Genomic DNA, 26629 nt, shown 5'->3' with positions numbered 1-26629 from the left:
AGAGCAAATCCCATTGAGCTTAGTTGTACTTTGTTTTCTCCTTCCATTCAGTTGTGTCTGATTCCTGGAGACCTCACAATTTTCTTGCCAGTGGTTTGCCCTTGCCCCTTTCCTATGGCTGAGAATGACTAGGACAAGACCACCCATCTGGCTTTGTATAGGACTAGAGCTCATGGTCTCACGGTCTCTTGCAGTGGCAGGGTTCAATTTTTTTTTTACTACCGATTCTGTGGGCATGGCTTGGTGGGCAGGGCAGGGGAAAGATACTGTAAAATCTCCAGTGAGAGGTGGTATTTGCCGGCTCTCCAAACTACTCAAATTTCCACTACCGGTTCTCCAGAACTGTTCAGAACCTGTTGAATACCACCTCTGGTCTCTTGTAACCTGATGACTTAACCATTACACCAAAGTAGCTCTCTTGTTTAGTCACACTTGCTTCTAAGCAGAGATGCATAAAACTGCATTTCTAGAGGAAAAGTATCTTAATGTCCCTTAAAACTATACCATTTTTTAGGATGAAGAAGAAACACATATACCCACGCAACTAAAAAGGAATTGTATGTTTAGATTACTGCTTTCATGTATCTGGAAAACTGAAAATGACACAGCAGTAAATAAGTCTTTTTTAAAACTATGGCTTGTTAACAAGCTATTGGATCTTTACTATAGTGGATTGGTTAGCATAGTGTGTTACCTTAAAAACTAAGAAATCACATTAGCTCCAAATATTTTGTGGCTGGGCCAGCATCTAAAACTTGCACTGCAATTAAAACTATTGGTTGAAAGTTCAGGAACAGGACAACTATGTAATGGAAAAGGCTACCTAAATTGTATATTAGCCTTTGAGTAAGAAACCTCCTTTTAGCCTTTTCTGTGTTTTCATAGAATACATATTTCTTTGCAGGACCTGCCACGTACTGTGTAAACAGACCTTTAGATAATTCTTTATACTTGACACGTTTTTGCTAACAAATCTTAAAGTCCATTTGTCTCATAAGAGAGGTTCATTCCATGCAAAAATGAATACTCTGCAGCAGCAAACGTATCAGGGACTTCTGATAAGGCAAATATGAGAAGATCAAGGTCTATCTGGATTTTGGATATGGTTGCCTCAGATAAATTATAGTGAAGTGTGGAAGACTTTGTTTTTAATGCTAGCTACAATATAGCTTAAATTTAAATTAACTAGATGCCAAGTGAGAGCTAGTTTGGTGTGGTGGTTGAGGCACCAGACTAGAAATTGGGAGGCCATGAATTCTAGTCCCACCTTAAGCATGAAGGTGACTTTGGGTCAGTCACTTTTCCTCAGACTTAGGAAGCAGGCAATGGCAACCACTTCTGAAAACTTTGCAGGGACTTGTGCAGATAATTGCCAGGAGTCAACATGATTGAAAGGCACACGTAGATACACACAAGCATAAGGATACCAAAAATGCTTTTTATCTATTATTGTTAAGTATCATTGGTCTTGAGTCATTTGGGGGTAGATTTTTTGGGTGGTGGTAGTGCTGTGTTCTTGGTAACCTCCTCTAAAACCAAAGTTCAAAAGTAAAAATCCTTTTTATCCTGCTTCTTCAAAATCCAACTTTTGCTTCTATAGAGTATTACAAGAAAATATGTATCTATACAATACAATATTTTTTTTTCTCCCTTTGCAAGACATAATAGAGTATTCAAAACATCATAATTTTTGCTCATATGCTTCTGCTGGCCAGGAATGAAAATAGATATCTAAGTCCTCAGGTCATTTTTTCTGACATATTATTATTATACCTGTTGAAAGAAAGTAAGAAATAGGTGATACAGAGAAGAAATAAGGTACAGGTACAGAAATGCAGGCATATATGCATAAAAAATCTGAACTATCATAAAACTGATATATTTTAATACCTCATTAGGAATTTATAGTGTTACGTTTTATATCCATTTTCTAATCAAAACCCACGTATCCCTGTTGAGCTTTAAATTAAAAATGTTTCGTTAACACAGTTGAAATCATTAAGAGATATTGTATAATGCATGAAATCTGTACTATAAATTATACAGGTGAAACTCAAAAAATTAGAATATCATGCAAAAGTTCATTTATTTCAGTAATGCAACTTAAAAGGTGAACCTAATATATGAGATAGACTCATTACATGCAAAGCAAGATAGTTCAAGCCATGATATGTCATAATTGAGTTATGGCTTACAGCTCATGAAAACCCCAAATCCACAATCTCAGAAAATTAGAATATTGTGAACAGGTTCAATATTCTAGGCTCAAAGTGTCCCACTCTAATCAGCTAATTAAGCCATAACACCTGCAAAGGGTTCCTGAGCCTTTAAATGGTCTCTCTGTCTGGTTCAGTAGGAATCACAATCATGGGAAAGACTGCTGACCTGACAGTTGTGCAGAAAACCATCACTGACACCCTCCATAAGGAGGGAAAGCCTCAAAAGGTACCGTATTTGCCAGCGTATAAGACGACTTTTTTGCCCTGAAAAACATGCCTCCAAGTGGGGGGGTCGTCTTATACGGCGAGTATATAACAAAGGTCGTCTTATACGCCGGCAAATACGTTGTTGTCACTCGGTGCAAGAGCGACGGGGCGGAGCTCCGCAACTTGCGAAGCCCCTTCAAGCCCAGCCGAGTCTCTCTTCCTCCTCCTCCTCCCCCACCCACCCACCCACCCACCCACCCACTCCGCTCGTGCGAGCGGACAGGCAGGCTCCAGGCTTTGCCCCCATCCCTCACCTCCTTCCATCCCCTCCACCCCCCAGTGGCAGAAACTTCACCGCACGTGGGGACGAGTGGAGGGGGTGGGAGAGCAGCGACGCAGCTCAAAGCTGAGAAAGCGCCATCCTTGCTTTTGTGCTTCGGGAAGAGTTCGTGTTTTTTGTTTTTCTCCCAGGAATGGGATGCTGCTCGTGCGATTTTCTTTGGGAATTTTTCTCTTCCCGGTTTCAGCCTTTGCTCCGAATCCTCCCCCCCCATTCACTTCTGGAAAGGATGCTTGTGTAACTCTTTTCCTAAGCGTTGCTGGGGTGGAGGGGGGGGGCAGTGTGCAGCGTGAGCGAGAGGCTCTTTTCCTTTCTCCCTGAGCGCAAAACCGTCTGCCTTCTTCTCTCTTGGACGGACCGAGCAAGGCTAATAAGATAATAATAAGATAATAAGATAAGATCCTAAGCGCGTTGTGGAAACAGATCTGGATCTCATTGGAGAAAGGTAGCAAATGAATGAACTGGACTTTTGGCAAGTCTCGGGGTAGGAACTCGACGCTTTCTGGAAAGTTAGTGAGCAGGAAAATAGACATCCTTTCCGCTTTCTCCCAGCGTGGGTATTTCATTATCCCTCCCTGTAAGAAGTAACAACCACAAAGCCAAGGGAAAAAACGATGCGCAGGAAAAAAGCCACAGTAGGAAGCAAAGATTTCTCCCCCACCCCACCCTCTCTCTCTGAAATAATTAATGTCGCAATCAGTGTGGTGCACCCTTGGAGACAAATTGGTTGGGGAGGTGGAAAGATATTAAGAAACAACTCGACTGTTTTTCATCCAGTTTTATTTTTATTTATTTATTTTCCCCTGAAAAAAGCAGATCGCTCAACGGTGTCACAAAGAAAGGGAGAGGAATTGAGTGCCAGCCTGAGAAAGGCGAAGCTGCCTCTCTAAAGCATTTTGGTGGCTTTGTAAGTTTGGGGGAAAGGGGCGGGGGTATCAATCAAGAATTATATCCAGAATACCCCAAGTGTTACAACTTACCGTATTTGCCGGCGTATGACTTTTTGCCCTGAAAAACATGCCTCCAAGTGGGGGGTCGTCTTATACGGCGAGTATATAACAAACTCTATATTTTGAGTGGAAATGTTGGGGGCTCGTCTTATACTCCCAGTCGTCTTATACGCCGGCAAATACGGTAGTTGGATGTTGGATGTTCCCAAAGTTGGATGTTCCCAAAGTTGGATGTTCCCGTGTCAAGTATAAAGAATTATCTAAAGGTCTGTTTACACAGTACGTGGCAGGTCCTGCAAAGAAATATGTATTCTATGAAAACACAGAAAAGGCTAAAAGGAGGTTTCTTACTCAAAGGCTAATATACAATTTAGGTAGCCTTTTCCATTACATAGTTGTCCTGTTCCTGAACTTTCAACCAATAGTTTTAATTGCAGTGCAGGTTTTAGATGCTGGCCCAGCCACAAAATATTTGGACCTAATGTGATTTCTTAGTTTTTAAGGTAACACACTATGCTAACCAATCCACTATAGTAAAGATCCAATAGCTTGTTAACAAGCCATAGTTTAAAAAAAGACTTATTTACTGCTGTGTCATTTTCAGTTTTCCAGATACATGAAAGCAGTAATCTAAACATACAATTCCTTTTTAGTTCCTTCTTTTTGTTAAACTACTAGACATAACCATTCCTGCAAACATTCTTCATGTTTTAGCCTGCAGCCTCTTTGTTGCTCTTCTCTGCACTCTTTCCAGAGTTTCAGCATCTTTTTTATATCAGGGTGATCAAATATGGTCTTACCAAGCCATTATAAAGTGATACTAGCACTTTGTGTGACCTTGATTCTCTCCCTCTGTTAATGCAGCCTAGGACTGCATTGGCTTTTTTGGCAGCTGCAGCACACTGCTGGATCATATTTAAGTATATTATAAATGAGCAGTTTTATTTTAAAGTTACCTCTAGAACCAGCTACCCAGGCCCAGTGTGGGGGCTTCTGATTACTTGTCCCCTTGTGTAACAGCAATTCTATAATCTCTAATAACTCGAATATTGAAAAGGAAATATTTTAGCCTGATAGTCAATAAAACCAAATTCAGCTTTTACAAATTCTAGATGTAGGAAATTTCAGAGACAACCTCTAAGACCGGCATCTTTCACATCATAGTCCATCTTGTAACCCTTTTATTTTCTAAAACTTTCTCCATACTTTAAATTGACATGTGCTTCCCCCAGTACATTTATATATCCGAACTAGACTGTGTTGTTTCTCTGTGTCATAATATGTGGGTATATGCAGGTATAATTTTGCATTTATTTAGTCATGTTTATGTGTTGTATTTGGAGGTAGTGCCCCTTTGAGAGCTGTATGCAACGAAATTCCATTTTAATGTATGCCAATTAGTGTACATTCAAAGTGACAATAAAGTTATTCTAAGTCTAGCAGCTAGCTGGCTATTATCGTGTGATCTAGCTTCAAATAAAAAGGGGGAGGAGCTAAAAAAAGCGCCACCCAAAACGAATTAGAATTAGCGAACTAGAATGATCAAGCGCTCTCTGAGGGCTTCCAGGGGCCCTCCGACTCCCTCTGGCTAGCGGCGTACGAGTCCCTTTTAGTGCAAGAATGGCCGTTTTTTAACTTGTTTTTCAAACCTACGTCATTCAGCTTTCCTTCGGTCGAGAACCGCGCTATCTTGCCCAGCGACCGTCAGTCCTGTAGCGCCCACTAACTGAGTTCCCCCTGTCCTCCGTCCGCGCCCTGCCGCGCAAAGTTACGCTATATGATTCCTCGCGTTTCAGTTTACGTTTGGCCGCAGAGATTAAAAGAGCCGCAATACGAGCGTGCGCTTGTGACTGAAGGCAAGAATCCCAAAGGGGCGGGCGGCATTTTCAGCAACCAGGGAAAACCTGCTGAAAGCTGAACCGAAAACCACCGTTTTGAAACTCTTGAGTGGCTCAAGAGGAGGGTACATATGCCAAGGACAAGCCGACGAGATCGACGGAGGACGAGTGTTTGTTAAAAGCCACAATAAGCCCCAGGTTAACGATACCGTGGTGACAGCTCTGTTAGCTAGTTAAAATACTGTAGCTGGGAAGGCTCGGAGACTGGGAGGGCAGTCAGCTGGTAGCGGCGGGGATAGATACCTTGTGACACAGCTGTTTGTTTTGCTCCCTTTCGTTTTTACCGCTCGCAATAAGAGTGCACAGGGTGGGCGAAGCGAATTCCGTTTAAGGGGCGTTTCGATGTCCTGCGCAGCTTGATCAGCATGTTTGCGAGGTGAGGGGAATATCTGGTTCGCGAAATCAGCGGAAGTATTCCTGGAAATTTGCACTAATTATCTAATTAGCTCTTCTGCTCTAATCCTCGTGGAATCTCCCGAGTCTCGCTGGCCAATTAATTCATGCGATTAAAGTTAAGCAAACATTTGATTAAGTTTTGGCACCTGCACATGTTTTTTTATGGTGATGGAAACCTATCTCCTGCCTTGTCATTCTTTCAAAGTACTGGGAATTTACATAAAAAAATAAGCTTGTATGTTGTCTGGCTCAACAACCCTGGGCAGCTCATAATAATCAAAGAAATCAAATCAATAAAAAAAAATCAAATGTTATTTTTTCATGAAAAAAAGAAAAGAAATATATGAAGCAAATATAAAAATACATTTTATCTTATACAGAATGTTATCACTGGCACTTGGAGTTTTTCAAATAACCCTGATTTTGCACATTTTTATGGTGTTTGTATTCCTTTTAATTCACTGAGAGTCCAGTGGGTTAAATATATACAGTATTTACTTACCTTTTCATGTTCTCATCCCAAAGGATATTCTAGTTGATAACCCAGTATATCCAAATTTATTCATCTGCTAACAAATGTTTTCTACTATTTTATTAAGATGAATTGATAATTCTTCCATTAACTTATTGCAGGGATGAAAAACCTTGGGTTGATGTGCATATTAGAAGTTATAAGAGCATGCTGTCAGTATTTTCATAGAAAGTCACAAATCCACTTTTACGAAAGGGCAAGTTCAGGATTGCTCCTCATCCCATCTATATACTACCATCTTATGTCTGTTTGATAGTTTGTAATTCTCTATTGGGCTAAACATTGCAACACAGAGCAACATAGTTTCAATCAATGTACCTCAGATGAGCTAATTTACAGAAATCGCCCAAAATCTGAGACCTAGGATTCACACGTGACTGAAATTTGGCAAAATTGTGACCACTTTAGCACCACCATGCCTTCTAACTGCATTTCCTTTCTGCACTTCCCAGAAACCAGTGGCTGCATGGTGCAAAGGAAAATGAGCCTCTGTTCTATCTTCCTCTGACCCCTGTGTCTAACTGGCTGGTAGCAAGATGATGGTGAGTGGCCATTGGCTGCTTTGGACCTGAGGCTGAAAATCGAAATCTATTAATGGCTGGTGAGGGAAGAACAAAGGAATGACTTGGGTGTCTGCCAGAATAGGGCTACTTGTGAGGTGTGCACATTTATCATCGATCGCTAAACTCTCTTCCTCATTGGAGGAAGGGGACCTTTGAGGACACACAGAACCCATTTTCTTCCTCACTGGGGCAGGGGTGCAGCTCCCTTTGTTCCCTTTCCTCCCAGCAAATTAGCAAGCAGTTTCAAGGGTCAGTTGAGGAGGGGGAAGAGTTGTGAGAGCAGAGGAAACATCACAACCCTATATTATATGTAGAAAAAAACCCTAATGGGTCCAGATTGTTTTCTAAAGATGTAATTTAGTGCCCTGGCTTCCTTTTGTGGGACACTTCCAATAAAAAAATGGGTTACAGCTATCCACCATTTTTATTTTCTAAGAATGCCTGTTTGAGTCAGAGACATTTTTTGAAATAAAGATGCTCTGGAGACTGGAAAATTCTTTAGCAGTATGCTCTGAGTTCATGTTTATTTTGTGTGTGCGTGTGTTTGTGAACTGGATGAATCTAAAACAATTAAAATGAACTGAGTGCCTGGTATGTACCAAAGAAGGGGTCTATGGACACCTATTTCTAAGCAATGCTTCTTTCACCTGCTCCTGAATATTTGGTGTATATTTATTTTTTTTGTGGGGGTGGGGGGGCAACAGGTTCATATCTATATATATTTAAAGAATTGACTGAATTCTTCAAACAGAAAATCAGAAAAACAACTCTTTTTTTCTGTCCTGCAAAATCTTAACATTCAATCAAATTTTCATTAAATTATATTCTTATTTCTGACCAGGCTAGGACTATGTTTGAAGGTGAAGTGGCAAGTTTAAGAGAAATTCAGAAAACCAACACTGTACGGGTTCCTCAGCCAATTAAAGTGATGGATCTTCCTGGAGGTGGAACTGCATTTGCTATGGAGTACATAAAAATGAAAAGCCTCAACAAGGATGTTAAAGGCTTCATTTTAAGATGTTGCTTCTTTGAATTAACATTCCTTTTCTCTTCTTTTATAATGGCAGTTCTGAAAAGAGCCTGCATGTTACTAGCATGAAACAATGTCTCACTGGTAGCAAAATAATTTTAGAGATCAGGATTTTCACATTTTCCGGGGGGACAGGTGTGGTAGAAAGCTAAGTATCCTGAAACCCCTGTCAAGAGACAAAATTCTGAGGACAGAACATTTGTAATAATACTAAACTTGCACTTATTACTGATGATTAATAAACTATTGATAGGGTAATGTGTTGTGCAGGCTGATTTGGAACCACATGGTCCATAACACTGGAGTTTGTTTTCTTCTCGTTCTAGATATTCAGCAAAACGTGGAGAACAAATGGCAGATCTTCACCTTTACAATAAAGAAAATGGAGAAAAGTTAAGGAAAAAAGAACAAACAATTGGTACAATATAGTTGTTACAAACTAGGAGTTACTTATAATTAATAGATTTTGAGTACAACTTTAGATGGAAGCTGATGTAATTATTAGAGCTCATGGTTCTAAAGATAGCTAGACAGACAGCCAGACAGACAGATAGATAAAATTAATATTATGCTCCCTTTTCCTTTTTTTCTTTATAATATTGCTATTTGCTTCTGTTCTGTTAGAAAATTGACATTATTATTGAATCTGAAAAAGTATATGTGCAAAACAAACCTGGATGCTCGATCAGGCATAAGTCCAATGTATTTTATGTACTTAACTCCCAAGATTTCCAATTCTTGTACTATACAGTGTAAGTAGTTCTCATTTACCAATAAAGGAGACTATTTGTAACTCAGAGTTGAAATGAGGTATCCTTGGTGCTTTCTGAAATAGATTGTTTTCTTGCAGATGTTTCATTACCCAAATTAGATAATTACCTAGGTTAGATAATGAAACATCTGCAAGAAAAGAAACAAAGTTAAGGGAGCATCAAGAACTCAGTTCTCCATCTATAGTTGAGACTGACAACTCTGCTGTTAAATGATGTAGTCATAAGTGAAACTTCACAGGACTGCAGCTGCCTTATGACATCAGTTCCCATATGATCATTAAGCGAATCACCGTGGGTCGAGCACAATGTCACATGATCTTGATTTGCAACTTCCTGCCAGCTTCCCCATTGACTTGCTTGTTAAAAGCTGGCTGTGAAGTCACAAATGGATGGTGGTCACATTACCACAGGATGTTGCAACTTTCGTAAACATATTCCAGTTTCCAAGTGCCCAAATTCCAATCTCATGAATTCATGGACACCATGAGGGCTGCAACTTAGAGGACTGGTAATAACCCTACATTTTTACTGCTGTTGTAACTTTGGAACAGTCATTGAACAAGTGGTTGGAAGTGAGGATATCTGTATTCTATCTAAGGCTGCAGTATGAAAACTACTTCTTGATACAGATCTCAGTAGGATTCATTTATATCTTGCTCAATAAGTAGAGAAAATAAGTGCTTATTTTGCTAGGAGTAGGTCAGACAGAACCTAATTATGTGGATAAATTTGGATTTCATCAAATCACCTGCTATGGCAATATAACTCAGGTAAGTTTTTTGAACAAAATATATGATGTAAGATGTTAAGAGTGTTAGTTGTAAAGCTAGCATCTCCTTCTAGATCAGGGGTGTCAAACTCGAGTCATCCCAAGTCCTTCACTAAATTGGGTGGGGGCGGGGCCAGCACGTGATGCATCCAGCCTGCGGGCTGTGAGTTTGACACCATTTTAGATTACTGAACTTAAATTATTAAGGTATTTTTACACACCTGACGAATGTAAGGAAGAAAGGAAATAAATATTGTCTTAAATAGTTGCAATCATTTTGTTTTGTGACTTGCATCTAAAGCACAACATTACATCTAACATCTTAACCGGCCATATAATTGTTTTTTTAAACAGAGTATAGAGTTTTTGTATTCATGTTTTGCTAAGGGACATTGTGGTTGGAATTTTGCAATTGTCACAAAAATCAAATGTTCAGAGAAGGTGATCTTATACTTAGTTGATAAGTACATAGCATCATTTTTCCACTAGTATTATTTTGCAGGTTAATGAGTAGCAAAATGACTGGCCTACTTTTTTTATTCAACATCATCTCCAAGCCCAAATGGATTTAATAGAAAGAGATTATGGAGACAGAAAAGCAAGAGAGTTGTGAGAACAGCTAAAGGTAGGAAGAAAAAGTCAGAATGTTACATTAAAGTAAATGAAAATATCAGAGTAGTTGCCCCTGCAGAAGCTAAAATTCAGTTGAGGATTTCTGAATCTGTAATCATTATGCCAGCATTTATTACAGATATGAGATTTTATTCCCAAGAAAAAGATTGATTTATAGTTTCATTTATCTGCTGCTCTTTAACTCTTTAAGTTTTTTTCTAGCTACGATTTGATTGCTGTACAATCCTTTTTGGATGACTTGGATGCAATTTTTATTTCTTTTCAGCACCATCATAAAAATGAAATGTAAGAATGGGTGTACATACATCAGAACTGAAACTTTTTAACTGAAAAGAGAGCCCAAACTTGGTCTATCCTAAACTTTTGTGATGTTTGAGACTACACTGCCCTAAACCATTATGTGGCTTGTTTCTGACTTTCCATATGGATGAAGTCAGTCTTTGGGAAATGTAAATCATAATGGAATGAAATATTATATAAAGTCAGTCAGTTAATTTTAATGTAACAATATTGAAGTGTTATGTTTGAACCTAGTGTCAGTTTCCTTTTAGTTCTTCAACCCCTGCCTTCTTTACCTAATAATCCTGTTTCATTCATAATGTGGAACTGCATTTCATACAACTGTACTAACTTTGATATTATTTGCATTTTAAAATATCTAGAGTTGTTTCTCTCTCTCTCTCTCTCTCTCTCTCTCTCTCTCAATGTTGCCAGTAAAAGCAACAAAACTTGTAATATATCCATATATTTGTAAAACTAGGGTTAAAAAAATAAAAAACATTTAGAATCCATGTATATTCTGCTATTTGTCTTGTAGTTTCCTCAGTTAAAAAAATTCTTTGGCCACTTTTTAAGCTATGAGTTTTTTTGATTTTTTTTACAGCCAAAGATTCCAGAAATGTTTCATGACTTGGAAATAATTCCTGCACTTGTTCATGGTGACCTGTGGTCAGGAAATGTAGCTGAAGATGACTATGGACCAATTATCTTTGACCCATCTTGTTTCTATGGCCATTCAGAATTTGAACTTGCAATTGCTATGATGTTTGGTGGTTTTAGTAGTTCTTTCTTCTCTGCATATCATAGCAAAATCCCTAAGGCTTCAGGGTTTGAGAAACGTAATTCCCTTTATAAGTTATTTAATTATATAAATCACTGGAACCATTTTGGCACAGAATTTCGGAGACCTTCTCTTACTGTAATGCAAAGCCTTTTAAAATAATTGTCAGGCACAATCATTCTTAGTAAGTGATTTCCTGTTTGGTGCCTGTTGCTTCAAATGTAATGCATCAGAATGGTTAACCAGAGGACAGAGTTAAATTGGTGTGATATACATCTGCTTCCTCACAAAATCTTGCAGTGGGCTTGTAATAATTGCACACTGATTATCAAATTATGTACAGCTAATTATTTCAAGAACAGTTCATCCTCATGTTTCTTTAAACGAACCTGCTCCAGTAATAGTTCTGACAGATATTGAAAATACTGCTTTCATCTAAGCCAGCTTAAAATTGTTTCCAGGTGTTCTAGTTTTAGAATAATGTTTTCTCTATTTTCCCAACAAGGCTTTTCCCATAAATATATGGCATATTTTATTACAATAGTTGAGAGGGTAGCTGTGGGCATTTCCTCTCACCAATATTATGACAATATGCTTTTCTGGTGGTTTAAGGACTGATGGATGACATTTTAATACAGCCATCTGTCTCTGCCTTGAATTAAACAAATGCTGTCTTGGAATTCAGGATATTACACATATCTGGAGTATGCCAGATTGGAAATGGCTACAATATGCTACATATGTGCTGATTATGTCATTCCCTTTTATGAAACTTTATTATTCCTTACCTTGTGCCAACATGTCAAAAACATGTATTAGCTGTAGAGTCTTATGGATAATCAACTGGAAAAGACTTGTGAAAGATCATTTTCGTGCATAGTAACTGCAGTGAGATTAGTATATGTACAAAGATGGAAAGATTCTGAAATATCTACGATAGAGGAATGGTTAGTGAAGACGAGGAATTTACAGAAATGGCAAAACTTCTTTGATCAAGGAGAAGACAAGTACAATTATGAGTGACCGGAAACCCTTTGTGGACTTTTTGCTGAAAACTGGAAAACAATGAAGTGATTTATGGATTTGATGATTAGAAAGGGAAGATATGGGAAGAAAGGAATTATGCTATAACCTTGAAGAAGGAGGATAGAAGGTAAATATTTTATAACTGCTATAAAGAAGATTGGAACCAATCTTTTATATATAATTTTTTCTTACTTTTCTTTCTTCTATCTTTTTATTATTCAGTCACTTGCCATGCTCCCTTTTTAAGTTCTTTTTATTTTCTTTACATTTATTTTTGCTTTTACCATTGTATAAAATACTAAATTTTATACAATAAAATTTAATAAAATAGCATACACAATGCTTTTAATATTTTAATTCTTATTGACTCAATTAGTATAGTGATCCAAAAGAAATCATTGATAATGAAGTTTCACACTTCATATCTTTCCATTTTCTCTCTGTATAAGAAGAATTACATTAAAATGTTGAAAAATAGAGAATATTAGTCACTGATTTCCATACCACTTCAGGATTCATTTGTTATGCTGCATTTATGTACTGTATCTCATTTGAAAAATAATTCTAAGGTCTCCTTTCCATTAGAAAATAAGTTGCATTGTTATTTTAAACAATATATTTTTGCAGTTTAAAATTTCTAGCAGCTCTAAAATATGTATACAAAATAGGATGTTGAAAATAATTCAAATAATCTTTGAAATGTATCTTAAGATATGCCTATATGGTAAATGAAATACAAATGATTTTAGAGAAAATTACTATATAATAGTTGATAGTCTCAAAATGATGCACTACCATAATGAACTATTTATTGAAATAAAATATTCAATATCTATACTTGTTCTTTTTTTCTAGAAAGATCTTGTTATTACATTTTTAAGGGGGCATGCTAGTAAAATTACTTAGTAATGTTGACTCCTGTGAGTTCCCAGATAAGTCTGGATAGGTTCTTGTTTGTAATATTGTAACACTAGCTTTTGTTTTTTGTCTTTTTCTTTTATCACAAAATAAAGTTATGGATAAGCTCACAGTATGTAATCCTTAAGAATACAGAATTTAAATAAGTTGGTGTACACATAATATGAAATCAAAAGAAAGCAAAGCCCTATTTATATCATTTGAAACTAGAGTTCTTCTAACTATAAATTCAGGTATGTCAGTTCTTAATAGCTTGAAATTAAAATTGGAATTTCTCCACATTTGGGATACTTTATCCTTATTCAAACTTAATTGCAAGGCAAGTGAGGTGGAGGGAATAGGCTACACTCCAAATGGGAAAACCTCAGCTTATTTGGGGCCTATGGGCTAGTTATTCATCACTTTCATTTTAACAGCTTAGTAAATAGGATTGAATATGACCTCCATAAAATATAAAGGAATATTTAAAGAAGAAAAAGGGGAAAACAAAGAATCTTCTGCCCTTTCTCACTGAATTGGGATTTGATGGTCTCAATGACAGCTCTTATTCAGTGGATCTGACTCTACATTTTGTCCTCTTGTTAATCTCAAGGGAAATAGGACGCAAACAAGAAACTGCTCTTCTCTCTTAAAATTTGTAGCTAACCATGGTTTTACCTTGTATTGATCAGTAGTATAATTGTTCTGCATTTTGAAGTCTTGAATTGTAGAGGAGTAGCTGAATCAGATGAAATGAAGATGAAATGGCAATATAAGTCACTCAGAGATAAATGTGTTGTATGATTAATGCCTGCTTGTCAATATCAGTATATTTTTACTTGGAAAGGGAGTTATTTTGGAAGGTTTCCTAAAGTTGGTTTTTTTTTTTTTTTACATGAATTGCTCCTAATCTTCCGGTGCAGTAGTAAAAGATTGAAGGGGAGTGAAAAGGAAAAAAATACCCATTCTCTCTTCCAGAATAAGACTATAAGTTTCCAACATCAACCAAGATTGAATCCTTACGATCAAATCAGTGATAAGGCTAAAATCTCAGGTTTTTTTTTTTTTTTAATCAAAAGAGATAATAGTGGAGTACGATTTTTGTTTAGGTGACAATGAATAGGAAGGGAAAGTCTTCCTCCCTATACACTTTAGATGAAATCCTATTACTCCCCAGCAACCCCCCCCCTTTAATTGGGGTCAATTGGACCTTTTTTCCTTCCTGGGATCAACAACAATTTCCTTTTAATTTCCCTTGAAACATCCTGTTTACATCTCTTAAACTCTGGTAACCTTATTGTGAAACTCCTAGTGATTACATTCCTAAAATGGAAATTTGGAAGTGCTTATCAAGCTTTATAAGTGATTTGTCACAGATCAAATCACTATGATGTGAACTTAAAGCAATTCCCTTATCTTTCTATTCCACAGAAATATCTAGGATAAATAAAAAAAGAAATCTTCAAAGCTGTGTTATATCTTAAGAAATCTTGGCAAACAAGATTTTAAACTCCAACAATTATTTAAATATGGCCATGCTAGATCAAAGAAAACCCCCACCACTGATTATTTTGTTGTACCCTGTGAGAGATGATGCCCTTGTGATCAGAATGAACCTAAACATTTATCACATGTATTTTTCCCACTGCCTTTTCTATACTAATTTACATATATGTATATTGTACTCCCTTGCAATCCCCTCTCCCCAGTATCTTTTTATGGGAGGCAATTCATTTCCTACCAGTAATTAGAATTCTACCATTACCTTTAGATTTGTTAAGTTTCTATGTACAATGATTTCCATGGGAAACCATAAGATGTCCTAATCATGGAATGATAACACTATTAAGACTTTCTTTTCTCTTTTACCATCTTTTATTTTGTTTTATTCTATTTTGTTTATACTGCTTAATATTTTAAATTTTTATATGGCATCTTATATTTGGTATTAAGCAATATCAAATATAACAAGTAATATAAAACCTAAAATAAATAAACTATAAAACAAAATAGAAACAGAATTTTTCTTAAAATAGAAATTTCAAGTCATAATTATTTAAATATTGTCATGCTAAATCAGATTAATGTTCCACTGCACTGTCTTCAATAAGATTCAAGAGTTGCCTCTGAAAACCTTGTGGGATATATTTCGATCTCATTAGTAATAACTATAATTTACAAATCTAGCCTTTAGGACAAAGTATATCAGGAGATTTCTAGTACATGTGAATAGGCATAGAGTTGGTTGAGATATTAGACTTTTTTTTCATTCAAAGAGAAAATGGCCTTGTTTTGGTGTTAACATCTGTCTGGTAAAGAGCTGTAAGTTCATTATGGAACTCCTCTGGGTTCCATCTTTGATTAATATCCATTTTATATTTTTAAAGGAGCACTTTATATAAAAATACCTCTGAACATTTAAGGATGCCTTTATTTCACTACAGATAGTTCTCAAGTTACAACATTCATTTGATGACTGTTCAAAGTTACAACAGCCCTGTAAAAAAGTGACATGACCAGTTTTCATACATATGACCATTTCAGCATTCCCACAGTCACGTGATCAAACTTTGGGTGTTTGGCAACTGGCATGTATGTTTATGATGGTTGCAGATTCCTGGCAACCTGGGATTGTCATTTGCAACCTTAGAAAGCTTCTGACAAGCAAAGTTAATGTGGGAAGCCGGATTCATTTAACAATCACATGGCAAAAAGTCATAAAATGGGACATAAATTGATTTAACAACTGTCTTAATTACCAACAGAAATTTTGGCCTCAATTTTGGTCGAGGACTACCTGTAATGGCATCCATATTAAAGGCCTGGAGACTAAAACATATGAAGAATGGTTGTAGGATTTGGGTTTGGCCAGTCTAGAGAAAAGAAGGACTAAGGTGGACATGATAGCAATATTCCAGTATTTGAGAGGCTGCCACAAAGAGGAGGGAGGGTCAAACTATTTTTCAAAGCACCAGAGGCAGGACAAGAAACAATGGATGGAAACTAATGAAATAGATAATAGTCCTCAGAGTTAGGAAGTTTCTTCTTAATTCCAGATTGCTTCTCTCTTTGATGAGAAGCAACCTGGAATTAAGAAAAAACTTCCTAATTCTGAGGACTATTAACCAGTGGAACAGCTTGCCTTCAGAAGTTGTGGATGCTTCATCACTGGAGATTTTTTTTAAAGACTGGACAGCCACTTGTCTGAAATGGTATAGGGTCTCCTGCTTGAGCAGGGGACTGGACTAGATTTCCAAGGTCCTTTCTAACTTTATTCTGATTGATTGATTTAATATGTATGCTTCACATTGAAATGTTCAAATACAGATACTATAATTCTATGGGGCCCTTGGTGCTCTCTGAGCTTAGTGGTTTTCTTGCAGATGTTTCAAACCTGTAGTTCAATCCTGAGCTACAAATATTCACTTCAATCAGTACCATGATTCTAATGCACTTCTATAGAATATGCTGCTTGATCTTTTAGAACTAAATTATACTTTCCATCATCATCATCATCATCATCATCATCATCATCATCATCATCATCATCATCATCATCATTATATTAAATCTATTATTGGTACCCACACCATAAGAATATTAGAATAGAATAGAATAGAATAGAATAGAATAGAATAGAATAGAATAGAATAGAATACTTTTATTGGCCAAGTGTGATTGGACACACAAGGAATTTGTCTTGGTGTAAATACTCTCAGTATACATAAAGAAAAGGTACATTCATTAAGAATCAAGAATCATAACGTACAGCACTTAATGATAGTCATAGGGTACAATCAACAATCAAATCATACTAGGAAACAGTCAAGTGGGAGGGGAGGGGTGATAAGGAGTGGTGAGAAGATTAATAGTAATAGTAGTGCAGATTTTGTAAATAGTTGAACACTGTTGAGGGAATTATTTGTTTAGCAGAGTGATGGCTTTCAGGAAAAAACTATTCTTGTGTCTAGTTGTTCTGAAGTGCAGGGCTCTATAGCATCGTTTTGAGGGAAGGAGTTGAAACAGTTTATGTCCAGGATGTGAGAGGTCTGTAAATATTTTCACAGCCCTCTTTTTGACTCGTGCAGTATACAGTTCCTCGATTGAAGGCAGATGGGTAGTAATTGTTTGTTCAGCAGTCCTAATTATCCTCTGAAGTCTGTGTCTGTCCTGTTGGGTTGCAGAACCAAACCAGACAGTTATAGAGGTGCAGATGATAGACTCAATAATTCCTCTGTAGAACTGTATCAGCAGCTCCTTGGGCAATTTGAGTTTTCTGAGTTGGCGCAGAAAGAACATTCTTTGTTGTGGTTTTTAGACGATGTTTTTGGTGTTAGGTGTCCATTTTAGGTCTTGTGATATGATAGAACCTATAAATTTGAAGATCTCTACTGTTGATACTGTGTTGTCTAGTATTGTAAGAGGTGGTAGTACGGGAAGGTTTCTTCTAAAGTCTACCACCATTTCTACGGTTTTGAGTGTGTTTAGTTCCAGATTGTTCTTGTTACACCATGAGGCAAGTTGTATAACCTCCTGTCTGTACGCAGATTCATCGTTGTCTCGAATGAGACCAATCACTGTTGTGTCATCAGCAAACTTCAGAATTTTAACAGATGGATCATTTGAGATGCAGTCATTGGTATATAGGGAGAAGTGGAGATAGCACACAGCCTTGGGGGGGGCCCTGTGCTGATTGTACAGGTATCGGATGTGATTCCGCCTAGCTTCACCTGCTGCTTCCTGTCTGTTAGGAAGCTTATTGCTAGACTGTTCTTTAATTGAATAAGACTATGTTTTTATTCTGTACATAAATTCACTTACGACAGGGGACCAGCCAATTTATAAGTAGTCTTAGTATAATATGGGTGTGGTAGAAGGGAATTTTGTTTTCTATTTTTAGATCCCTTCCTTCCCTTCCCGTCCCGTCCCGTCCCGCCTCTTAGGGTATATTCAATAATAGACAAAACAATATAACATCCTTTCTAAAAGACAAAAATATAACCATGAGTGCATCATCCTGAATTTTCTCCTTGGAAGATTCCGCCGTTTTTGTTCCGATTTGCTTACTGGCTGAGCCTGTACCTTTTCTATAAAATGCACATGATGAGAAGCTGGTGTAGCGCCCGGTCTGACGCGTGGCAAACAGCAGCTTTGCTACATCGGGATTAAGAGAAAACCTGGCAGAAACGTGAGAACCTCTAGTGCTGCAGAACAAATCCTCCGCGTCTGCCAACATCTTTCTTTTCGCCCCTCCCCCTTCGCTAGGCTCCTCCTCCTCCTCCTCCTCCTGAAGACAGAATCCTGACGTTTCTAGCCTTTCTGACCCACGCGGGGAGCCGTAGTACGGAGGCCTGGCCTTGGTAGGCGCTAACGACGAGCCTCGTTGGTTGTTAAGGTAATGAAAGCTTCGGCGGGGCGGAAAGAGGGCCCGGTTACAAGGGGTCGTCCGGCCTCTACGAGAGGCGCAGTGGGAAATCGGCCTGGCTGGAGGGAGGTTGGGTCAATGAGAGGCGCGGAGCCTTGTCCGAAAAGGGAAGAGATGTGATCCGGTCCGCCCCGCCCCGGGAAGAAGGATGCTGGGTGTCCCCAAGGCACCGCTTGTCTCTAAAACCATCTTTATTCCACAGCCTCTTCCTTAGGAAATTTCAGTCTATGCCAAGGCGTGGCAAGAAATTAAAAGTCAGAGGAGGGGGGGGGGTCTAAGAGTGGTCGGAGGGCTTCAGTTTTTACTCTTTGAACATTGGTGCTTCCGCAGTAAATGGTAACACCCAGAAACATCGGCATGATAAGAAAGATTGTTCGGTCCCTCGGGTGGCATTTAAAAGCTGCAGGCTTGCTGTAATGGCTACAGCTCAAGATTTTTCTATGACTATATTTTATTTGCAGAGCAAACTGGTTTTTCAGAGCCATCCGATTTCTGCAGATTGAGGATGAAGGATGATGCATCCTCCATCTAGCAAAGGATAACAAAACAACTAGGATTTTTAAAAGGCAGAGTTTCAAGGGTGATGCTGAAAAAAGCAAGGCAAGAACATCCATAGGAGACAATAGGCACTTTAGGCTCATAGAAATGCTGCAAATAAGTATTGACTAGATTGGACTGTACCCAAACTAAGGCAGCAACCTAAACATGAGTTATTATAAATAAAACATGGAATGGATTGTGAAAAAAAACCCCAAGAGGCCAAAGAAACAGATGAGATGAATTCGGTAATATTGTTTATTCAGTGTACTTTCTGAAGTATCTATCCATCTGCATTCAGCTTTGTTCGGGTATTTTCCCACGTCATTGTAGTTGTGCTTTTAAAGTTGTAGCAACGTTTCGGCAGAATCTCATCTGCCATCATCAGGCTTCTGTATAGTGTTCATCTGTGAGATGAACAGATGAACACTATACAGAAGCCTGATGATGGCAGATGAGATTCTGCCAAACGCTACAACTTTAAAAGCACAACTACAATGACGTGGGAAAATACCCGAACAAAGCTGAATGCCATACATGTAAGTACCCGCGAAAACTTAAGAATATATGTGTGTGTGTGTGTGTGTGTGTATCTATATATCTATATCTATCTATCTATCTATCTATCTATCTATCTATCTATCTATCTATCTATCTATCTATTCGTAGATTTTCACGGGTACAGGTATGTAGGTCTAGGTTTTTTCCGGTCTTTTCCCGTGTAACATTAAGAGTATCTTGGCGACGTTTCGGTGAAGTCCCACTCGCCATCCTCAGGCTGGTGCTTTCGGCTTCGTACCAGTGCAGGCAGTGTGTGATCAGAGCTGCCATCTCTATAAATACTGGTGGTGGGGGCTGGTGTGCTTACATGGGAAAAGACCCGAACACACCTAGACCTACACACACCCACACCCACACCCACAATATTCTATGTATCAGAATGATCAAACAAATGGCAACTTCAAATCTCAACAAAATTCTAGACCTAGAAAACCTAGAACTACGCCATCTTTGATCCGATCTAAGTATAGTATATAAAATCATACATTGCAATGTCCTATCTGTCAATGAATACTTCAGCTTCAACCATAACAATACAAGAGCAAACAATAGATACAAACTCAAGGTTAACCGCACCAAACTTGATTGCAGGAAATACAACTTCAGCAACAGAGTGGTCAATGTCTGGAATACTCTACCTGACTCTGGTTTCTTCCCCAAACCCCAAAAACTTTAACCTTAGACTTTCTACTATTGACCTCACCCCTTTCCTAAGAGGTCTGTAGGGGGCGTACATAAGTGCACCAAAGTGCCTACCGTCCCTGTCCTATTGTTTCTTTTATTTTTCTTATATGTACTCATTTCTTGTATTCATAACTATGTTTATCCTTATATCTGTTATCTTGTAAACAATTGACAAATCAAATAAATAAAGATTTATTAGATTTATATCCCATCCTTCAGTAGCATGATGTACATAGTGCTCCTTCCTCCCCTATTTCCCCAAAGCAAACTTATAAGTTTGTGGGACCCAAAAGTGAATGACTGATCCAAAGACACCTAGTGAAAAGATGATATATGTATGTGGATATATGTATATCTACACACAAGACACACACACATACACACCTGTGTTTGTGCGACTAGCACATGGGCATCTTCAGCCGACACATTGCATTTAGCCTTTATGATTATGACTTAATATCTTTTTATTCCAGAGGTAGTATTTTAATAAAGCTCATTGTACAAAACGTAGCTTGGGGCTGAAGAGGTATAGATTATATAATTAAAGTCCGTTAGTGTAATATTTGTTCATTAATTTATTTAATATGAGAAATAAGGAAATTTGGCATACAGGGAGTCCTCAACTTATGACCACACAAAATTTATGTTGCTAAATCAGAAATCTATTAAGTGAGTTTTGCCCCATTTTATGACTGTTCTTGCCACATTTATGAAGTGAATCACTGCAGTTGTTAAAATTAGTAACATGGTTGTCAAGTGAATCTGGTTCTCCCAGCAACTTTGCTTCTCAGAAAGTTGCAAAAGGTGATCACATGACACCGGGATATTGCAACTGTCATAAATGTGAGTCAATTGTCAAGCATCCGAATGCGAATCATGTGACTGTGGGAATGCCGCAATGGCCATAAGTGTGAAAAATGGTCATAAGTCACTTTTTCCAGTGCCATTGTAATTTTGAACAATCACTAAGCAAATTGGTAAGTCGACTATCTGTACTACTATGTAGAAAAAAAATGCATAGAATGATCAATTATTAATTAAGAGGTATATTCTCAAAAATAAATTGAGAGTTGGCACTTAGGTTATCCAACAGAAATTACTAAATTTGATTTTTGATTTCAAATTTGTCAACAGCTTATTGAGTGTTGTTTACATTTTATATTAGGTTATTGTGTTGTTTTTATATTTTGTAAGTCACACAGACTTACTATTGTGAAATGGAACACTACTCAAATTGAAAAACATATATTTGTCTGTAAAACTATAGCCCATCTCTAATACATCAATGACATAACTAAAATGCCATTTATATTGGTGTACATAGATACACTTTGCATTACTTGTATCTTATTGTGCTTTTAAATTGCAGAGCCACCGGGGATCATTTGACACGGTGCAATAAATAAACAGCATCAATAACTTTCTGAGCTTGTTACAATATATTCATGGCCTATTGCTTCAATCTCACTCATTTTTCCTTTTATTAAATAAACTTAATTTTACATTTTAACTAATTTAATAGATGAGGCATTGTAATTTATCTGATTTCCATTTCTTTTTTGGAACATTCCATCTTTTGTTTATGACCCTTTTCTAAGTCTACCTTATGGATTAAAGCTGGACTCTCTGCATATTAAATAGATATCCTTCCTCGTAGTTAAAGCTTCTCCGAAATTTATTTATACACAAAACCAGTGATAACTAGATATTGCAGATAGCACTCTTGCAACTCCGTAATATGGAAATTTAGGAAAAGAGATGGAAGGGAAAATTATCACATATTCTAACTTTTCTTTGTAGATTACTGTTAATTGCCTATTTCGAAGATAGAATAGTCATTGTCCAGTTCAGATAAAAAAATCTTAGATCTCACTTAAATGAAGTGAGGTCTAATGGGGGAAAATGGATTTGCTTAATGTCTTTGTGATTTAATCACAGTGATTCGGTTAACGACCATGGCAAAAAGGTGGTAAAATTTAGGCATAACTCACTTAACAAACATCTTGCTTTATAACCGAAGGTCTAGTTCCAATTGTGATAATAAGGATTATCTACGCTTCTGTTATGGATTGTTATTATTGAAACAAATTAATAGTTTTAACTCTAATGTTAATTTGCTTTCATTTTGCTAGAAAATAATTTATCAGAAAGGAGATGGTTTTAAATGAGATGAACAATGATGGGAACGATCAAGAAGACAACAAATGCTTGGAGCCTGATGTCATCGCGAAAGGAAACATACTTGAAAGTTTTACAGAGAGACAAGAAATACAGGAGTTGATTAATCATCTTAGATTGGTATATGAAGACCTGATACTGCGAGAAAAAGCTCTTGAAAAATTTAAAGGTAAGATATAATATTTTAAAATAAAAGTTAAAAACGGATGATTAAAAATCAATCTTGGTCAGGATCTTTATTAGAAATATGCATGTGTATTTGTATAAATCATTGGAAATTTTATTTCCATTGTTTGCCAAGTGCAGTATAAGAGTAATTGGTTAAGGCAGTTCATCTCCCTTTATTTACTAACTCAATAGGACTGCAAACATACATATTTTTTTCCAGTTCATCAATAAAGTAAAACTTAAATATGAATATAAATTCTCTTAGTCTCAGCCTGGTAAATTTTTCTACTAAAATACACTCTTAAATTTTCATTAGGAAGGATAATGACTCATTTGGGATTCACAGAAAAACACACTGTTCTGAAGCCCCTTCCTCACTTTTTAATTGTAATAATTTCATTCTTGTTTTTAACTGTTTTACAATAATATGTATGTCACGTTTTTATGTTTATTTGTACACTGCCCAGAGTCGTCGTATGAGGGAGATGGGTGTGAAAGAGAGGAGGGAGAGAGAGAGACAGAATGTAAAATGATTTTCTACCTATGCTATTATTATTGCTTCTGTTTTACTAATAGCAGACGTATTTGTTTTTGAAGAGTGAATTATTTTAATGTTTGATACAAAGCAATATTGCAATATTTCTTCTAGCTACAAGATTGTTATTGTTTTCTTGTATGCTATTTTGCTTTTTATGTGGAGAATTATTTCCAGAAAAGGTTTGGTGCTGAAAGTTTCTTGCATTTTCTTTCTTTAGATTAAAGTCCATGTTTCATTTATATGGAAATGAATTTTATAGTAAACTTCCATAGGTTTAGCTTAAAGTTTCTAATCTTCCTTTATTTGGTGTCTGCTAGGTAATTATTTGCAAAATATTCTTAAACTGTGGCATTTAATAACTGTGGGGCTGATTAGACTCCAAGAGTTTTAATAATAAAGCTAATATTTAAGGTCCTAGTTTATTAAAGTTGTAGTCTCATAAAACTATCCTAAATTATTTTGAAAATTGTTTGACCCCATTGAAACAGATATTCGCAAGACATTGAGTGAGGGGCTGTAGAGAAATTGGGAAAGTAGTAAAGCCCTGCTCTATAAAATTTATTCCATTAACAGAACAATAATGAAGATCTTAGCCTTTGCTCTTATGCTAACCTTGTTCCTTCATAATATTTTTATGGTACACAGTAAATCTTACTAGTACTGTAACACAAGTAAGTTTTTGCCTAACAAATGCTCATTCAGCCATTGTTTAAAGTTATGACATTGCTGAAAAAGGAGATTTATAACTGGTCCTTGAACTTATGGCCATTTCAGCTTCCCTGCAATCATGCGATAGCGATTTGGGACCTTAGCAACCAGTGCACATTTTATATGATTGCTGTGTCCCATGGTCATTTCTTCACCATTTACATCAGAAGCCAGCTTCTGATAAGCCAAGTTAGTGAGAAAATTGGCAGGAAGTTGGAAGTCACAGTCATGTAACACTGCACTTAATGTCCATAGGTGATTGACTTAATGACTGTAGCTGGAACTGACGTCAAAAATCAGGCACTGACGCATGAAGTTTCACTTTATGATCATGTTGCTTTGCAATGGAGTTGTCAATCCCATTTTCAGTCTACCTGTAAAGGTTTTAGGAAGTGATGTTAAAAAAGTCAATCTAATACATCATTAATTTAATTAGAATGAAGATTTCTATGTTGGTCATTCTATTTCTACAGGTGATAAATACGATTTAGGAATAAGCCAGTGTTGTAGATTTCACCAACTCTTTGCTATTTTAAGGCTTTAAGAGTTATATTGTTTATGTTGATTTTATGCTGCTGGTTTTATTTTTGTTTCTAATCCTGTATTAGCCACCCAGAGTTGCAGTTCGCAAGTTGGGTTCCCACCTTTATTATTTTTACAAATAACTAAAGGCAGCAAATTTACCCAACACATCTTTCTCTTTTCCTCCACAACAACAACCGTCTTAAGTGAGTGGGACTGAAAGAGAGTGACTGGTCCAAAGTCACTCAGCTGACTTTCATTGCTAAGATGGGGCTAGAACTCACAGTCTCTCAGTTTCTAACCTAGTGCCTTAAACCATATACATTATATATGATAGTTAAAAACATATTTTGTTTAGCTTGCTTATTCAGTGTTGTTAGTCAATTGTTTAATTTATCTTGGATTGCCATCTAGTGATAATTTGTCATATTACAGTAGTTGCTGCAATAGTATATACCAGAGGTCTCCAAAGTTGGCAACTTTAAGACTTGTGGACGTCAACTCCCAGAATTCTCCAATTCTGGAAGTTGACGTCCATAAGTCTTAAAGTTGCCAAGTTTGGGAATCCCTGGTATATACAATCTAATTTCCCTGAAGCCTTCAGAGTAAAGAAATCCATCGCAAAGCAACATGATAGTAAAGTGAAATTTCATGTGTTAGTGCCTGATTTATGATGTCAGTTCCGGCTACGGTCATTAAGTCAATCACCTACGGACATTAAGTGCAGATGTTATATTATGGCCCTGCATATTACTTTTTTGGGGTGAATTTCTCTATTTTTATGCAGTATATATCTGGTGGTGTATTTTCAGTTTCACTGAATACCAGGAGGCAGGCAGTATGTCCAACAAATTCCAAATGGAAATGGTCACATAGTACCTGCCTCCTGTTGTTAATGTAACACAATGGCGTGAAAGCGCACTGACCATAAATGGATGGATGTAATTCTATACAAGGTTAGCACATTAGCACATTTTTATAATAATACTAATAATGATCTTTGTCATTTAAGATGGTATTGATTAGTATAAATATATACTCTTAGGTAAATTAAATGGAATAAAGTGTGTTAGGGAAAGGGCTAGAATCTTTGGCCTGCTTTCTCCATTCTGGAGAAAGTACAGGATTATTATTTAATGCTAATATTGTGTTAAGCTTGTTTAGTTCTTTCTTCACCAAAAATAAGTGAGAAACACAACTGTCATAATTGATTTTGTAGGATTGTAAAGGGTGGGGGAAAGGGGCTATAGGCTATCAGTGTTCTGTAGGTCATGCTTTGCTCATTCTGTGATTACTGGAAGAGCTTTGGAAACATTGGCATCTTGAACTTCTGGAAAAGGAGGAACAAATAAAATAATCTAGTATGATCTAGCTATCCAGTCTTTGCAAAAAAAATCCCAAAAGGTCCTGTATATGTAACCTTCCTGGTCCCCTTCCTTTTCTAACAGATGCCATAAACAAGATCCAAAACAAAAGGTCTCACTAAGATAGAGATCATTGGTTTGTACTCTAGAGTTCATTCATTTTCATTTTTTAAATATAAAATGTGTAATCTCTGATTATTAGGATGCTATTTATAACATACAATATCTCTCATGTAACCATGTTTACATTGCTTATTTTTTAGCAAGTGTACTTTATTTAAGTGGGGTTTTTTTTGTATAATGAACCATGCACACAATAAACATAACGATTGAATATTATGGCCAGAAAACAGTTTATGATAAAATATAGCAAATTCAAAAAAGGAAAAATTAATTCTGTAAATGTAATTCAAGTTAATAATTATTTTAATTAATTATTTAGTCTTACTGTATAAAAAATTAAAAGGAAGCCAAAATAGCTTAGAAATTAAAAGGAAGGAATATATCCCAACCCTTAGTACTTTTTTCCATTTGCTATACAGGTAATCCTTGACTTACGACTATTTGTTTAACAATCATTCAAAGTTACAACAGCACCGAAAAAGGGACTTACAACTGGTCATCACACCTAGGGCCATTGCAGCATTCCTA

General features: G+C 36.8%; 1 protein-coding gene and 1 pseudogene across 2 annotated transcripts in view; both read left to right on the top strand.

Moving 5' to 3' along the window:
• The window catches only part of LOC113430925 (fructosamine-3-kinase-like), a 179191-nt pseudogene extending 165968 nt beyond the window's left edge, over positions 1-13223 (top strand). Inside the window, exons 3-8 of the transcript XR_015747384.1 lie at positions 5573-5752; positions 7947-8098; positions 8462-8553; positions 9602-9678; positions 10180-10302; positions 11194-13223. The product of XR_015747384.1 is annotated as a fructosamine-3-kinase-like (transcript). The remainder of the gene's footprint in view (positions 1-5572; positions 5753-7946; positions 8099-8461; positions 8554-9601; positions 9679-10179; positions 10303-11193) is intronic.
• A 5366-nt stretch (positions 13224-18589) lies between these two features.
• Positions 18590-26629, top strand: part of TBCD (tubulin folding cofactor D) — a 157024-nt gene continuing 148984 nt past the window's right edge. The window contains exons 1-2 of the mRNA XM_087955684.1: positions 18590-18688; positions 22633-22847. Of these exons, the coding sequence (XP_087811810.1) occupies positions 22655-22847 (193 nt within the window). The 5' untranslated portion in view covers positions 18590-18688; positions 22633-22654. The remainder of the gene's footprint in view (positions 18689-22632; positions 22848-26629) is intronic.

The sequence above is a fragment of the Notechis scutatus genome, chromosome 2, assembly GCF_049901735.1.
Source record: "Notechis scutatus isolate UNSWTSFEM ecotype Mainland chromosome 2, rNotScu1.2, whole genome shotgun sequence".
Taxonomy (NCBI): Eukaryota; Metazoa; Chordata; class Lepidosauria; order Squamata; family Elapidae; genus Notechis; species Notechis scutatus.
The sequence above is the reverse complement of the archived record's forward strand: the minus strand, read 5'-3'. Positions and strand labels throughout refer to the sequence as shown.